At 41.7% G+C, this 18,117-nt stretch overlaps 1 protein-coding gene across 7 annotated transcripts in view; it reads right to left on the bottom strand.

Moving 5' to 3' along the window:
* Positions 1-18,117, bottom strand: part of dyrk4 (dual-specificity tyrosine-(Y)-phosphorylation regulated kinase 4) — a 35,427-nt gene that overhangs the window by 13,963 nt on the left and 3,347 nt on the right. For 2 of the 7 annotated variants that reach the window (XM_079345657.1, XM_079345661.1), the window contains exon 1: positions 12,432-12,568. The exons of 2 other annotated variants lie outside the window; for them this stretch is intronic. In XM_079345657.1, the coding sequence (XP_079201783.1) occupies positions 12,432-12,488 (57 nt within the window). In that variant the 5' untranslated portion in view covers positions 12,489-12,568. Of the gene's footprint in view, positions 1-204; positions 785-5,978; positions 6,129-12,431; positions 12,569-18,117 lie in introns of those variants that run through there. 3 more of the 7 variants (XM_079345659.1, XM_079345656.1, XM_079345658.1) reach the window with 3 other exon arrangements.

Here is an 18,117-nt window from a genome sequence, read left to right as displayed (position 1 = left end):
CAACCTGTCAGCTCACTTCAGATGGATTATACTGTGGTAGAGAGAGTGTAATGAAACTACATAAAAACACTTTCAATAGTAAGAACACCAGAGCAGCCCGGCCCCTGTAAAATCATGAAAACACAGAACACAATTAAAGGCAGAAAAGTGATGTTTCAACCACCAAATCAAACAACTTGCTAAAAAAATCAAAGTGTCTCTCACCTTGTTGTTTATTTCTGGTAACATTGTGCTTATCAGTTTGAGTCTTTGCAGCTGTTTGAAAATCCAAACACAACGAAGAGATTATAAAATCCAACAAAGAGTCATTGTGTCCAAGTCTGCCAGTCGACCCTGAAAACAAACGAACACTTTCCAAGAGTCCAACCTCGTAAAGCAGACTGAAACAACACTGATGAGTAAAATCCTGATGACTGATCACATCCACAGACCCAAACCTGCCATACTCCGGGTTTTACGCGCACGAGCTGAAAGCGCTGTCGTCAGAGGGGAGATTAACGAGCGAAGCAAGCTGTTGAGGGTCTCTGCGCCTTGACGCGCACGCCGTTAAGACTCAGAAGGAGCCACCTGTTCAGGTTTCTGCCGCTGACAGCTGGGGCTTTCCCGATATAGATCTGTTTTACCCGTTTGCTTTCGTCCACCTACACCTCGCTGTGTGACTCCAACACCGACGCTGCAGCTACAGAGAGGTTCACACCGACGCACGCACGTCGTGGCCACACTCTTCAATACATGTTATGTAGGCTGCTGCCTCTCCGCTCGTGAGAATATCCACTCTTAAATGCCATAAAGTGTCCTTTTAATCAGAAATAAATCAGAGACTTGTGTTATGTAGGCTATTTTTTTTTTCTTAAACAGCTAAATGTGAGATGTACGTGACCTACAAGTGCAATCACTCGGCAACGGCATGCACCACTAAAAGCGTGCAGCAAATTCAAACGTCCGAAACAAATGCAACAGCTGACCACCACTGCAAATGAAAGACGCTGCAAATAGTCTTCTAAAATAAAAGCTCCTGTCCTGCAGTGGTGCTTTCTAAGAGTCGATTCGCAGCGTCTGTTATCTGAACGTGTGTTTTTGCCTTGGACGGTTGTTTAGGTTGACTACATGTGACTTTGATGTAAATGCAGGTGTTTCGACTTTTTGCAACATGATTCAGTTGTTACATTTACTTCAGCCCTCCATATAGGCTACAGAAGCCCCGAAGAGGACATGCATCCATTCATTTTATTTTACTCAGATTGTTGTTCATTGATAGTTCATTTGGGTTTGTTTTCTCGAGATCTTGATTTATCTGACTGTATCACAATAACAATGCTCAAGAATTGAAATCCTTAACATGGGAAAAACTATCAATGTTTTCTCTAGATAACACTAAAGAGCACAAGATTTCAAGGAAAACAACTGACATTTCCATGTTGCCATGGTAAAATGCATGGAGCAAAATAAAATATAAGTAGGCTTTGTGTGAAAAGGCTTTGTGTGAATAAAAATGTATGTATATGTTTATGTCCATTTATGGCTTCTGCACTTCAAAATGCAAAATAAAAAGAAAGTGTATTTGTGTGTTTGATTTCTTTATCTTTAAATTGTGGCACATTCCTTAAATGATGAGCACCACTGAGTCCTACGAAACTTTAGAAAATGTTAAATCGGAATGGAATATCTTGCCAAATAATCTCATCTAGAAACACATACTATTGCACCATGTGGGTCCCTGCAGATCTGAAAGTCTGGCTTAAGAGGCTGAAGCAGTGTCAAAGATCCCCCCAAAAAAGAGTCAGAGACAAATGAAAAACCTTCTGTTTTTTAAAAAGTTGACACCCATGTCTCACAGAGTTGAGTTCAGATTTCAAGTGATCAACATTGGACAGTTTTCTCCATCTGAGAGCAGGAAAAACATCTGACCTCATAAGATCTTTACAAGGTTGCCCGATGCATGGCCATGCAATGTAAAATCTTAAAACAAGAAACAGGATGTAACAGCTTCACCACCGTGTTGGTACGTAAATCTAACATGAAGACATGAACATTTTGTTTTCCTTACAGTGAACATCACCACAGGGAGGAAACTGTTTGGCTGCTTTCTGGGATGAGGAGCATTAAGAAATATGATTAGTTGATAGCTGTTATGCAACAGTGGTTTCCACTTCAATCAGCCTCAGCTTTGGACAGCCTTAGAGGAGCGTTTGAGGAAGCTGCTCCTTGTATTTGCACTTGAGAACTAAATCATTCAACGAAAACACTCACAAATTATGGAGTTAAATCACAGAAGCCAGAGCAGACTGCTGCCAATAAGTGTGTTTGGCCCCTGCTGGTGGAGTGGCCCTTCAGGAAATTGGGGAGACAGAGAAACAACAAGAGGGAGAAGGGCAACACTCTTAGAGATGGGAGGCTCCTTTAAATTTGCACTGATTAATAATGACAAGGGCAGCAGTGGGAGGCGTTCATGTTATACAACCTGGATTACAGCCAGGCTTTAAAGCAAGCTGCCCCTCTGAGTCAAAAAAAATGAAGGAGAATCTTTTTGTCTCATTTTATGTAAAGAGGTCAAATTTTAAACAATTGTGTCATTTTTAATGGCTAAGCATTGATTTGAATCAATCTTTAGGTTTTTGCATAGAGAGGAGCATGGCTGTGACCTCCATGCTTGCTTAGCTGTGATTCTTTAATGGGCAGACATGTTTGTCAGAAGATCTTCATCATGCAAACATCAGGCAGAAGGCTTACTGTGAAGTAAATTGCACTAACAAACCGTTTCGAGTTCTGACATGTGAATGTTGATATGTATAAACATTAATGTTTTCCGTGCGGGACATGGGTGTTTCTACTCGGGGTAACGCAGACTTTCAGACTGCAAGAAAAAGGAATCAAAAAGACGTGTTTGTTTGTGTTCTGACAGACGTGAAAAATGATGGCTGCTTTGTTGACTGCACCTTGTCATGGATTACACAGTTAGAATCATAACTGTGTGGTAGCTTTCTGAGGATGCATAGCATGAGTGATAAACGGGACAAAACGGTGATTGTGTAAATGACGATGACAACAAGAAAACACCCTCACGACCAACAGACTGTCTGTGGAGGTGAAAAACGTCTCTTTTAATTGTGGACGTTCAACAGTCGAGTGTGATTTTGAGTTTTCTTATCATGGCCTCTGAAGAACAGAAATCTGTTGGCATTGTAAGAAGCTGAAGAAGTAAAGAAGCTTGTTGTTATATGATCATAATGTTGACATTAATTTCTACTTCAGGTAATTATTAAAGGAATTCATTGATTCAGCCGGGGATGAATAATGAAAAAACTTGCAATGCATGATGGTTTATGTTGCTCCTTTATTGACCCTGGGTTGAACACTTTTCAAGTCTTGTCAAAGCGCTTTCTCCACTGCAGGTCACACCTACACATTAACATACTAGTGGTAGAGGGTGACCTTCAGTAGTAACTAATCCATTTTGCACAACAAAATAACAAAAACACTTTAAAGGGTGCTATTTGTATTGGCTGGGTGATTTCAGACAGAGCCAATCATTTGGAGGGTAACAATGTTATTAGTGGCAGCGAGTGCATGCGAGTCAGGGTTGATGTCTTTTTCCATCAGAGGAGATGGCGAGAAGGCCAGTTATTTCCGGGTCACATGGATTTTCACAGTTCTGCTTTACCTTGAGATGTTCTTAAGCGAAAAGTGAGTTTATACGATTCAAACACTTTAACACAAAATGTTCATTTCCAGCCTGCTTTGACCCTAATTGAATCCCATTCTGTGGGAAACGATTTTCCATTGTCGAACTCTTGCAAAAACTTTTTTGCCAACTCGAATTTCCCCTCCAGCTCCGTACTTTCCTCATAATGTGTTTATTTCTGAAGACCATAAAACATCATCGCCATAATAATAATCCCAAACTTGAGGCTTTAAAAATGTCAGCTCAAACCAGGGTGACGGACTCTGGCTAAGTCCAACACTTACGTACAGTTTTTACTGCAAACCAGGTTGTTATAATGCTGTTGTCACAACATGCTGCTGCTGTCCCTGTAATTTCACTTTTTGTTATGGCAAAATTTGATCCGTAATATTGTTTGTAAAAAAAATATTAAGTATAAAGATTCCCAAGATTTTGGGAAATACAAGTTTTTGGTTTGCTTTATATCCTATCCCTCACTCTTTGTCCGGCTACAAGACAACAGAGAGGAAAAATAGAAACAGGGTGGCAGAGTAAAAATGGTTGCTGTTGCTCGCGGTTATGTTAAGACGGGCTGTAAAACGACGTCATGTCTGTATGCACATTTGAAATGAAATAAACTGGTCGCAGGATATCTGCTAAACATAAAGACAGGAAGCAGAGGAAACAAGCTTAGCTCTGACAAACTCTTACAAGGTTTGCCTAATAGAACCTTATAAACTATAAATAGTGCAGACTATCATGTTTGTTTTGTATGGACACTTTAGTTGACATCACGTGTTTTTACAAGTGTTACTTCAATGCTGGGACCATTACTTTGGCTTCACTGGTTTCAGGGGTGTGGTCAGAAGAACCATTCCAGTGTGTGTAGGACATCTTAATCCCTGACGTTCCCACACACACAGACACCATCACAGAGTTTGGGAGCGCTGGAGAGATAGAGAGAAAGACAGAGCACCAACGCTACCCATACGACACCAAAGTTCAGATTTGCTGTTTCATAGCAAGAAAACTGACCTTAAAAAAAACCCCCACCTAACATCGTGAGCACTGACTGTGCTATGTTTGACCCTTCAAACTGTTCCAGGGGAACGTGAAGTAAAAGTCGTCATTAAGCTTGAATCTCGGCTGCAACATGTTCACTTCGACAGAGTCAGGTGCCCTTTGAAAGCCATCAGGCCTTAAGAAAGCTGAGTTAACACAGTAAGTGGATGGATGATGTGGTGTAATGTATCTGAGTCTTCTGGGCTGTAAAAACACTAACTGTGGATAAACGCGGTCTTAGATTGCTCCATTATGGACAAGCTGGCTGCTGCTTTCTGACGTACAACAAGTGCTAGCGGTAGTACAATCAGACTATGTGCATGTATTACAGTCACCACATGCTTCAGTGCAAAGTTGCTTTTTATTTCTGAAAGCCTGCAAAATGTTCATTGTTTGCGTTTGGAACTTATGTTTATAAAATGCCCAACACACACAATAAAGTTCATTCTGCAGAGATACTAGCTTCACAGTTCAGCACCAGAAAGGTACAGGAGACCGTTACCGTAACTCGTTAGGTTACAACAATCATATGCTTCCAAATGTATTTGCGTCATGATACTGGTGTTGATAAGTGGACGCAGCCAAAGCCTGCAACTTAAGAACAGAAAAGAGGATCTGCTGTTGTCAAGGTTTTATTTTCATCAAAAAAAACTATACTGGGAATAAAATGTACACACAGTATGTACATGATTACAGCTGGTGTCACCACTAGCATTTGTTATTGTTCAATATTAATGCTAAGCTAACTCACTGCTTGTCTCCCAAAAGGACATATGCATGAGGGTCATATCAGTCTACTCATGTTAAAGTCAGACTAAGCATGCAGAGAAAACAAAAAGGTCAAGTCCGAGTTGAGCTTTAAACACAGGGTGTGTTGTAGAGGTCAAATACATAATTAAACTGTGAGCGAGTCAGCCACCGTAAACCGTGCCACAGTTCATGTGGGAGAGTCATTTTTGCTGTGCATTTTGTCACCCAGGTGATAAGTGGATGGTGAGGGGAAGTCGCTGGAGCAAAACAATGCATATACAGTGTATATCACCATGACAACCAAGTATCAATGAAACAAAGCGTCACTGTTTCTGTATAGCCAAAAGAGGAGCGATGTGTTTTAATGCTAACAGTTCAGAGGGATCTGAAGAGGAAACGAAAACATGAAGAGAGAGAGAGAGAGAGAGAGAGAGAGAGAGAGAGAGAGAGAGAGAGAGAGAGAGATTTTATGACCCATTTTGCCTTTTCTTGCCTTCAAACATACCTCGGGTTGGACCCTCCTGTTCCGGCCCCAGCAGCAGCAGCTCTGAAGGATGCTAAAAGCACAACAGGCAGGTGAGGTCCCGTCTTCCCACATAGCACACCTCCCCCATGCTGCCAGGACGACAACACCTGAAGTCCAACTCAGCCTCTAGACATCATTTCCAACCAGTTTACTCAGCAGGTCAGAGGTCAGACGGAATCAACGACGGTGACGACGACAGCAGGGCTGTATTTCCTCCAACTTGTAGACTGGGATCTGTATCAGGGTGTTGGTCCTCGACTCCATTGCGGCAAAAGAAATTCTTGAAGTCAACGTACTTTGATGCCATGAAGTTTACGAAAAAAAACTTTTCATTTTGTTCTTCAGATGTGTACACATCCTGAAAATATGAATGACTTCTTATTGCAGATCTGTTTGTCATCTCTCTCCCCGACACTCTGCATCATATTCTCACATCTTTGCTCGAGATCTCAGCGCGTCTGTTTCATCTTTCTCTTCAGGTTCCTCCAAACTCTTTTTCTCTGCTCCACAGCACAGACAGCGTAGAAAGGCAGCTGCAGGCAGACAGAGAGAGGATGCAGTTGCTTTGTGCGCTTGCTGTAATCGGTGAGGGGAGTGCTCTCTGTCTTTGCTGTGACCGATGACGTATGGATGGGACTCAACGAGGGACTCGTCTTGAGCCGGAGACAGCAGCAGGGGCCTGGCACTTAGCTTCCTGTTAAAGGGGCCCCTGGGAGTGCAGGTTTGGAGAAGGGTAGGGTGGTTATGGGACTATAGAGATGGAGACTGGTACTGTAAAAAACAGATCACATGATCCTCCCAGGAGAGCTCATCATGGGGCTGAGGAAGTCAGACAGCAGGGAGGAGGAGACGCTCCGATGAGCGTCCCATGAGGTTCTACAGACAACTTTCCTCTGCCTTCTCACTTGCCACTGTATCTTAGAGACAAAGCCAGCAGGGCTTTCAGGTTCTTATCCCCCCCTCCATCTCATCTACCATTCTGCACCTGCTTTGTCACAGCCTCAAACCCCAGCGGGACGCTCGAGTCATGCTGACAAATAACGCCTATAGTTTAGTTGAAAGCTTATCCCACCACGCCCCGGCTGCTCCTGGCCTCCTGCCTGCTGCACAGAGCAGCAGGGAGCTGCAGAGTCCTCAGCAGGACCGGAGATATTAACTGAGTATGAGATTTATACCGCTGGAAGTCAAAGGAGAATAAAGTAATTACCTCTCTGCACCTCTTTTAATGATTGATAAAACTCTCTTGATCCCGGTTGCCAGGTTGGTTATGGTGTATTTCAAATGTTTGCATTCCAAAGCACATGTCCTCTTAGAGACTACAAGTATCCTCTCTTACATTAGTTCTGCCCTGCGACCAAAATAAAACCAGTAAATCAGCTGATTTGGTGACAGGAAAAATGTTGCTATTTCTGTATCATTGAGCGACAGGCTGCTGTATTTCATTACTGCCCTGTCAGCCCGACTTGACACATTTATGACACAGTGGGCTGCCGCCGCTCTTGTTTCCATGTCAGAGGAAGTAACAAAATTAAATTACTTCTAAACTGTATTTAACGGGTGAGCTCAGGTATCTGTATTTAGTTATTACCTTCAACAAAGTTTTATGTTTACCCTTCACCTTTTGGAGTATAAGTAAATTAAATCATTTGAAAATGACTTAATAATATTCCACCTTTAAACTTGAAGAGATGTGGATTATTTTCATGTTGCATCACTGCAACAGTTGAGATTATCACTGCACAGAGCAAACCGCTCGCCTGCTTTCTTCATGTCTTTGGCAGCGACTCTCTGGAGAGAAGCTTGCAGTGCTACTCAACAAGTTCACACAGCAGCCTTCAGCTAAAAAGGAGCCACCTTGTCTGTAACTGTTTGATAACATGGCTGAGGCTTAGAGATGTTTACAGAAGAAGCTAAAAAGACATTAAGGGAGAGTTACTGAACAAGAAGCCGGACGAGAGGAAATATTCAACCCTGCCAATCGATATTGGGCTTCTCATGTCTTTGTCTGTGTTCTGACGTGATGTGCTGACTAATGCTCCCTCAACAGAATCATTTTAAAACACCACTACACAGTGCATATGTGCACTACACAGTGCATATGCACTGTAAAAGACACGAAGAATGTAAAGATGTTTGAGGAATTCAATTCAATTCAAAAAGCTCTATTTGTCCCCGGGGGTGCATTCAAGAAGCCCCTCTCCACCATCCTCTGCTAGTCAACAAACACACGTTGTCTATGAGGGGGAGGCATAACCGCACTGTGTGTTTTATGACTGCTGTTGCACACAGACACCTTTTGGATGCTAATTCTGTTAGCTTATTATATGTGCACATTCAGTAGATAAAACCATTACACTTTTTTTTTTACATTACAGTACATGTACTTTTACTTAAGAGCATATTTTTTCCCTGCCTCCTGCATACTTTTTTTTAAATCAATGCCTCTCAAACCAGCTATAACTAGTAATTTGAGCTGCTTTGGCCACACCTTCCCCACAAGTGTAAACTATCAGGCCGTGTCCAAAGAGTGAGCTAGCAGGTGGCTGGGCAGGCTGCACCAGGCCAGATGAATTAAGAAGCAATTTAGCTCCTCTTAGAGGCCATAACCTGGTGCCTTACATTCTGATGGGGCTCTGGCTAATTGCTGCCAGCTGCCAAACAAGGCACATGAAGCGAGTTGAGCTGCTGGCCAAAACAGACAGTATCAGAGTTTCCTCCATTTGGCAGAGAGGACTGTGGGTAGTTTGACCTGGCTGGCAGGTGGACTGCAGCATCTGCACTTTTATCTTTTCAGTGACAACGTGACAGCATGTGAGATGAGGGTCAAGTTCACGAGTTGACATAAGCGAATACATTAACAGACACGGAGGCAATTATAGGCTTAGCTATGACTTGCACGTGATAATTTATGCTGCTTAGTGGACGGTGAGTTAAGCAGTTCAGACAAAGCGTTTGAAGTTTGAATGTATCGCTCTTTAATCCATCTAAACTCAGAGGAAAAACAGGGAACAATTCCCTTTAAAGATCAGTTCGCTGTCTGTTTATTTATCTGTTGTAAAGAATATTTCTCAGAAACTGAAACCTCTGCTATAAATAGTTTCTTGTCTGAGCAGTTTCATTCCCAAAGAGGTTTCATATTTGCACAGAGGCGACTGACTCAGCTAAAATACTGTAACAATAGCAGCTGAAAAAAATCAGCTACCAGACAGTGTCTTAAAGGAACATCCAATAAGCTGCAAATATCAAGTGATTATAATAAAGTCAAATTGTGAGTGTTTGAATGATTACTCTTTTCCAGGTCGAAATTAGTGTGTGATTTGTGTGTTTTTTTGTTGACCTTAATTTTGAGGACATGTGACTGTAGATTGGAAACAAGGCTGAAAATAAAGTGACGCTCGGGCCAAACCAAATCTCATTAGCCATGTGGAGAGGCTCAAACCACTGCGGTGAAGAGGGAGCGGCAACAAAACAATCTCCTTCATTCATCCTGTGACCAACAACTGGACAACAAGTGACGGTTCGATTGAGGTCTGAAGAGGCGAATGCACCAGTCACAGTCCTGCTTTGAACTCTATACAGTATGTTTACAGCATAGCTTCAGTTACAGGACATGCAGTACTGCTGCAACATATAAATACACAGGGAGGTGTTCACACTTCAGACGATATGACATGTAGCTGCTGGGTGAAAGCAGAAATAAAAGGCAGGGTGGCTCTCGCTCACTGTGGCATGAATAGCTTATTCAAAAACAGAACAAAAAAATGACAAACGATCAAATTACCATTTTATACGACACCATAAGCATTCCTCTTATAGTTATTTAAACCTTTGACTGTAACATTCAAAAGGACTTGACTATAGAGTAAAGCAGAAGTCAGAAGACAGAGTTAATTGGTTGATTGTGAAAGGAATTTGAGCTGGGATTCTAATCGTTATAATTTCCTCAGTGACATATGCTCAAGAAAGAAAGTCTTTATTTGTCTCTCTTCATAAAGACTGTCAAGTATATTAATCATGGAGAGAGCAAACGCTTGCTGGGAGCAAACCAAAACATTTAAAGACCCTGCTGACACCCAGCAGTGAAGGTTATCTCTATGGTCGTCTTCAGGAAGACTGCTCCGGAGATTCTCCTGACCTGACTGTTCACATGTGCAGCTCCCTGACTATCCCTGTCAGACGGGAGAGGGGCCGGGGTTCTCCTGAGGTAAGTTAGACATGAGGTTAAAAAAAGAGACGTGGGAGTAGCTGACGAAGTAACACAGTCCGCTATACGACATTATTGTGAATATATTGATCATTTTATCAGTGTTATGTGAAGTTCAACGAAATGACATTATCAACTAAAGAGCAGATGCTACACTCTCTGCATCGTGCAGCAGTCACAGTATTACACCCCCCCCCCCCCCCCCCCCCCCCCCCCCCCACACACACACACACACTCACACACACACACACACACACTATTGGCCCTGATTATATTCCACGATGTCGTGCCCGCTGCGGAAAAAAAGGACGACGGCTCTGGCAGGAGAAACTTCAGGTGACGTCCGAGCGAAACATTTGGCTGATTGTTTTCACACGTAGAGCTCCTCTGGAAAATATCAGGAGCTTTCTGTCAGTGTGAAAGCCCTAGAAGAGAACAATTAAGACATGGGTAAACCTTTAAAATCAATGTGCACTTCAAATAAACGTTTCTCAAACGCCGTGACATCATGTTACTTATTTTCACTCTTTTTTTATTTTTTGTTCAAGTCCTCTTTTTCCTGGACGTTTCTATTCCATTAGTTATTTGAGGATATAAAAAGCTAAAATGTTCCATGATCGACTTCTCTCTCGACCAATACGGCTCATGCAGCGCTGTGTGCAGAACCCAGAGAAAAATTAAGACCAGTAACACAGTCATTGATTTTCAATGACCTTGAGTATCTTTTTCAAACTGGCTCAGTCCTCCGTTCTGCTGTAGACTGTTACAACTCGATGGATTTTCAATGTTTTAACAGGAAGTAAAACGTGTGGGGTTTTTTTTACTCAGGTTTCAAATCTGCCATATTCCAGCACATGTCTCCGGGACATTCTGGCTTAATCCGCTTTAACTGAAGGAGACTGAAGAACACTATCCATTGGTAAGTAGGCACTGAAATGCAACAGCAGTACTGCAAGACCATGCAAAAAAAAACAGTCAAACATTATATCTGCAAGACGCATTAAAAAAGGTTTCCTTCACAAAGATGTATTCCTCTACAAAACAAATGTGTAGAAAAGTAGACATACAGTATAATAAAACTGATGCTTAAAGCCTTTCATTGCATAACACACAAATATGATGATTCATTTTCAGGGCACGATTAATTTTAAGGTCGTGCAAAACAAAGTAATGGTTCAGTCATTTGTGTTCAGTTTGTGTTTGTTTCTAATGGGGAATCTCTGTGTGTGATGTCTTTGTTTCAGTGTGTGTGTGTGTGTGTGTGTGTGTGTGTGTGTGTGTGCTCCTGCAGGTGTGTTTGCGTGCAGGTGCTGATGATGGAGGTGGAGGTCTGACCTAGAACTGCATATTTGTGTCAACTGTGGCGGCCCAACGATACAACCCACACACAGACAACAGATAATCCTCCCTCGCTCTCTGCTACGTGACAAATCACTTCATGTCCTGTGATAAACCATCATCACACACACACAAGATCATCCTGTCTGTTTTTTTTAACAAAGACACAGACTGTAACCAAAATAACCAGAATTAGGCCGAAGGTCAAGTTCACTTTATTGCTTGTGATGACATTTTTTTTTTTACAAAAAGCCCATTTCCCTGAAAGTGTCTTAAATAAATAATCCCTATTGTAGTAAAAACTGATTTTTTGAGTAATCGGCCTCTATCAGGTGCTACAAAAATCACTCAATTACCAACTCTGAACTCAGTTTTCATTTCTTTGCACTGCAGCCACAAACACAGGCAGCCTTTAAATAAGCATGGCCTGGGAGAATATCACACTTCCTTTCTCCACATTCAGTAGAAGAGCTGCCTTCATGATTAGCTGAGTGATCGAAAACTAAATCCTTTTTTAAATATTTGACGACCTTTCTGTCTCAGAATTCAGTGCAGACAAAGTATTACTTTCATTATTTCCTCCAACGTCTGAAATAAAAAACCAAGCTGAAAATATTGAACGTTTTCATGCAGATATCACAAGGATTTAACTGATGGCTTCAACAGTTCCAGTGATGGGACCAGAGTTAGCACCCCGTTTTTACATCTGTTTAGTTCTGTTAATATTTCAAAAGAATTTATTTAAAAAAAAAAAAGTATTCAAAACTCAAATATAAAGGAAGTGTATTCATCTGCATCATAAACACCCCCCCCCAAACACAGTCTATAGTTTTCACAGCAGCACAAACAGCTGATTTTTTTGCAAACTGCTGCAGCGTTGGAAAACTTACCTCATCTAAGTTCAAAGTTTTTCCATCCCTTGAGTGAGATCCAACCCAGGGCCCCATGTCCAAATGTTTCTGTTATTTTGATGAAGCTGAACACATGAAATAAATGGCGCACTTGCAGCCGAGGCAGATGTAGCCAATGAATCGCACCGAGTGTGTATGGGATTACTGAAGCCTGTGTATTTATCTCCATAATCAAAATGTGTGTGTCATGGGTTTTGGTGCTAAATATTCTTGCAACACAGCAGGCCTTAGCCCGTATCATGTACAGGTCAGGTGTTGACCTAAATGCCCCACTCTGCCCTGCCAGGTCTGAGAACCCGAGGACCCGAAGATGGAGGGGACACACATGAGCAGCCGGGCCGATGAGTGATGATGGGCTGGTATCTCTGGCAGCTTCGGGGTCACGCATCTTGTCCTCAAATGGCTCTGATGTTGCCCTGCTATAATGAATCATATCAACTAGGCAACACTGTGCAAATCATCACAACACATTATCCATTTTTAATTTCCCAGAATTCCCCCCTCTCTATCTACCTTCTGTAAATCTTCCAGTCACTGCTAAACACGGCTTAGTTACAGCTAGTGCGTGACTGACTTGTTCCATCACTGCCTGTGTCCCCTCAGCCTGCCCCCTTAAACCTCTGTCTGTCGCCCCGTCCTTCAGGAGTGATGGGCAGAGGTGAGCTTTTTCACCCAGGTAAGGTGAGCATTGTCCGCCCTTCTTTTGGCCCCTATAAACACTAACTCTCCTGTCAGCTTCCACAACAAGCTCGCAAGGTGATCCGCTTTTGTCACCACCTGGACACAAAAGCCCTGATGTCCGAGCTAGATTGACACAGACAATACGCTTCCTTCAAATCGTAACAATTAGTGCAAATTAGAGCTAATCTGATGACATGTGCAGCAGAAGTAGACAATGAGGACTGGAACACTTCTTGTCTCGTGGTGCCAATTACAAGAGACCCAGCTGTTCCACACAGTGTCACCAAAACACAGCGGACGGACACACAGCCTGTAAAGACGATCCCTTCTTAAAAGTCGAACAGCTTTATTATGTGCGGCTCAGGTGTAATCTAGCGAGCTGGCACCCAGGCCTCATGCAGCAGATGCTTCAGGGTTATACTGACACACTCTGGTCTGAGAGGCCAACACAGGTTAATCCTGATTATTCTGATCACTATGATGTAACACATTATCAGTCTTAATGTGAACTGAACTTCATGTGAGACTTTACATTTCATAGGGATGAAAAACAATCCTCTATACAGCCCTGTTTTTCATTCTCATTGAACTTTCTTTAGGGTTCAGTCGCAGTTTGACATGTAAACGTAATTAATTTAAAGGGATACTTCACCCATTTATATGAAGCTGTGTATCATTAGAAACATGGTAGTAGTGTTGAATGGTTGTGAATCCAATGAGACGAGAAAAAAAATGTTTTTCTTTGCTTGAAAGTTTTCTTCATGTGATGCAAAAAGCGTCATATTGCATGTATGATTTTTGCCAAAGCTGTTGGACTGATCTAAAATCGAGCATTCATTTACTGGCAGGAAAGACCAGAGTCCCACAACACGATATCATCATGATATTTGAGCCATGATTCAATATTATTGCAATTTCAAACATTTTGCGATTACGCCTTTTTAACTGTGAATTATGTCTACAAAATTAAACTAAATCATTTTTTCAAATAACAGCAGATTCTCAGTCCAGTTATCTCTTTATTAGTTATCAAATATTGATACTTGGCCTCCATGAGATGATATAATATCAGCAAACAAAATCATTGAGATACTAGGCCGTATCTATTTCCCCCGACTCTATTACCTCTCTTAACCATCTTTTGATTAAGTGAGCTTTACATTCCTAAACATCTTTTTATTGTGTTTTCATCAGAAGTTTTATCAAAGTTTGATGACAAATATAAGTAGACATCGTTACATCTCACTGAAGTTCAACCAGGACTTCTAGCCATGGCTAAGTGTGAGTGCTTGTCCCTGGTTTTAGGAAATAACAAACATGATGCAACATCACTGTTAAAAGAGATACAAACTAACAACTGCAGCAGTGAAGTATTAAGTCATGGCTGAAGGAGAAACAACATGTACAACGTTTTTACTGCATGCCTTCTCTTTGTAATTGTATTTTTCCTGTATTCACATTTAACTGAATTGTTTTCATTTTCTTCCCCTTTAATTTTTTCTTCATCTCTATCTTTTTTTTTAATATAAAAAACCTCTGTTTGCAGATATGTATTTTACTAAAAACAGAAAAAGCAGTGCATCTGGGACTGGTGCATGGTTTAACGTAACAGCACCAATGTTACTGTATGTCCATGTCAAACAAACAAATATAACAATCAGTAAAGCAGGCATACTGTACTGGAACAACAACTGATGTGACTGATAGAACAACTAACAAAAAAGGAGTAAAATGTGCTTCGTTATACTAAAGCTGTATTTGCCTTTGTTTGAGCCATAAGGGTTTTTTTCCTGATAGGAGGTTATTCTAAATCTCTAATTAGGTTTTTCTCTCTACAGTAGATCATATCATTTTGGCTGTTTTTCTTTTCCATTTTGTCTTGTTTCATGCAAAGCGGTAATTTCCTCATTGTAAAGCACTTTGAGCTAAATATCCTCAAAAGATGCTAAACACATGACGTTCATTCATATTATAAAAAACTCCTAAAACAAAGCTTTGTATTAAACTAATCTTGTACAATCATTGTTGCTATTAACATGGACACTACGAGCACACACATGTATTCTACGTGGTATGTGGTGCAAAAATGTACAAATTGACTTAACTTACAGGATCATTGAAATCTTATGAGCGTCAGTGAGTCTTACGAGGTAACATCAGCCGGATCCTCTTATATAAGTTTATTTTAGATAAGACCTGACACATTATTACACAACACAGCTCCTGAGCCTGTATGGCGATGGAAGGGTGAGACGGGGGAGGACGTTGGTTCCCTGTTTAGCAGCTCTGTATTACATGACTCACTGTGAAAGAAAAACAGACACCTACAGCAACCAAGCCAGGCACTCATTAACAAAAACTCCCTGGGTGATTGTTCACCCAGCATTCTTTGCAAATCCAATCAATGTTTATCAGACTCCGGGAGTGTCTCCGTCTGGCTGTTCTCTCCGAGTGTCACCACGACCATTCGGCTCCTCAGCATGAAAACCTGCAGCCGGGACTCGACAGCATGAGAAGGCTCAGCCTCGGCAGTATAAAGCTGAACGCTGCCCAGGCTTTCACAGCCTCGTGTGGACCAGTGGGAGGTACAATAGTCATCTACAGCAGAGAAGATGCTGAGCGCCTGGGTCTCTGACAGACTGAGGAGAATTCACATGTCCAGAAACATGGGCCATGTGACAACAAGCCAGAGGCCTATCTGTTTGCACACATGAATGCTCACAAATATGGATGCAACTTGTACTGCACACTTGAGCACATGTGAACTCACAGACATGGATGAAGAAATAAGTGGAAAGGGGTTTGAAAGGTATTGCATGACTGGCGTTTTGAATTCCCTGCAACATTACCTGAACGCAAGTAGGGATACAGAGATACAGTGTGTGTAGCTGTGACTGCTTTCTTCATGAAAACACTAAAGTAAGATTCAGTTCAACAAGCTTCTACATAAATGAATCCAGTATCTTAGTAACTATCACTGAGAATACAGCATGACAAATCTTTGGGAAATGTGAGCTCTTGAAGCTAAAACTCTGAAAATAACTTAATCTCTTTGTTAGCTACCATGGTGATCAACCTTTATGCTGAAATGGTAATAAATGGTATTCAAAACACCTGAGGCAGTGATAAATAAAACATATAGCAGTAGGCTGTCATATATATACATATATATATACACACACACATAGATGTAAATAGAAAATGGTGAGCAGGAGGTGTCCTGTCTCAACCTGGAGATGTCTGTCTGCTTTAAAACCATCAGCTTATTAAACAACACTCTTCTTTTTACACATTTCGTTGTGAACCAATAATCTGAATCAATAAATAAAATAAAAGTCAATTTAATTGATTTACAAATGATTTTCTTTGGTCCGGTAAAAAAGGTTTGTCCATATCTTTGATGCAACAACTATGCCACGTGTCCACCTAGCATTTCTTTTTCTGAGTGCCACCGTAGTTTTTCAATTATTTGAAAAGAGCGTTCACAGCAGCAGTTGGCCCACCAGAGAAAAAGTGCAGCACCCAAAAATCAACCGACGGTTGTCATGGAGATAGTAGGGAAGTTTCAGCGCTTTTCTTTTCAGCACACAAACACTTCATGTAAGCGTTCTCGAGCACACAGCCAGCACATTTCTGTCCAGGAAAAAACGCTAGGTTGACACATGGCCTAAACTTGCTGTTGTCCTTCACATTTAAACCGAACATTTCCCCTGATGGTGCAGTGAGACAAGGAGTAAAGGTTTCAATCGAACAGCACAGCACCTGTCCAAGGTTTTCTGCCTCGCTGCAATCAGAGTCTGATAACTATTTCATTCACTGTCTAATTGAATTTTATTACTTAAAGATTAAAGATCGTTATGGCCTACTGATTTAGTGTCTTTAAATCCCTGTATTGCTTTGTCTTTGCTGCTTTTGTATTTTTTCAGACAAATGTGGAGATTTTTTGAAAAAATGTGTCAGTGAGGAATTTCCTACTCTGGCTTTCGCACAGTCCAAAGACATGCTGGTTAGGTTAATCGTTACTCTAAATTGGCAGATTGTGTGTCTGAAAATGTATTTCAGCCCTGTGATTGACTGGCGAACAGTCCAGGGTGTAACCGCCTCTTACCCAATGACACCTGGGATTGGCTTCAACCCCATCGCGACCGCAAGCTGTAATGAGGGTATAGATAATATATGGATGGCTAAAGAGAAACAAAAGTCCTCAATGCTGTAAGTGACCAAGCAGAATTAAGTTTTCAAGATTTAATCTATAAGGTCTTTAAAGGAAGAAGATATCCTTTATTGATCTTTCAGGGGAGGGGCGGGTTGTTGAGAAATACACATAATCACTCAAAGGCTGACGTACACTCACGTAATCCTATGGACATGCACTAATGGAGATCAGCTGTTGGTGAAAAATCACCCGAGCAGTTGGGGGGGGTTTGGTGCCTTGCTCAGTGGTTCAGGAAGTGAATTTGCACCTGTGTGTGTTTGTGTGTGTGTGTGCATCATGAATGTGTTAAGACTCCCACTGTCGTGTGTTGCCATTTGACCTGAGGCAGCTGTATTTAACACAGCCGCATCATAAATACAGTTAAAGTTCCAGTGATGCTGTTCTCTATTTCAGAACAAGTGAAAGGTCTCCTGTCCAATCAGATTACTCTGGTGAATATAACTGTTATGTAATGCCATTTATAAACAGTGACTAACACACATTAAAAGGGCAGTGTGAACCCTGTGCTCTGTGACACTGATATCAGCGTGTTATTCAGCAGAGGCCCTCTCTGTCTCTCTCTCTCTCTCTCTCTCTCTCTCTCTCTCCCGCTCGCTCTTTAAATGACAGCCCTTAATTCAGGGGTCCGATGACAACAGGGGACAAAGCTGTGAAGAGAAACCTTATCAGGGGCAGGGTTCATCCGAATAATGGGGCAGCCAATCCCAGCTCCACTGTCTGAGGGGGTGAAGGCTCGACCTGCAGGTGCAACGGACGGCCCGCATGAAC

The sequence above is a fragment of the Symphodus melops genome, assembly GCF_947650265.1.
Source record: "Symphodus melops genome assembly, chromosome: 6".
Lineage (NCBI taxonomy): Eukaryota > Metazoa > Chordata > Actinopteri > Labriformes > Labridae > Symphodus > Symphodus melops.
Note: the sequence above shows the minus strand (reverse complement) of the source record. Positions and strands in the feature narration are given on the sequence as shown.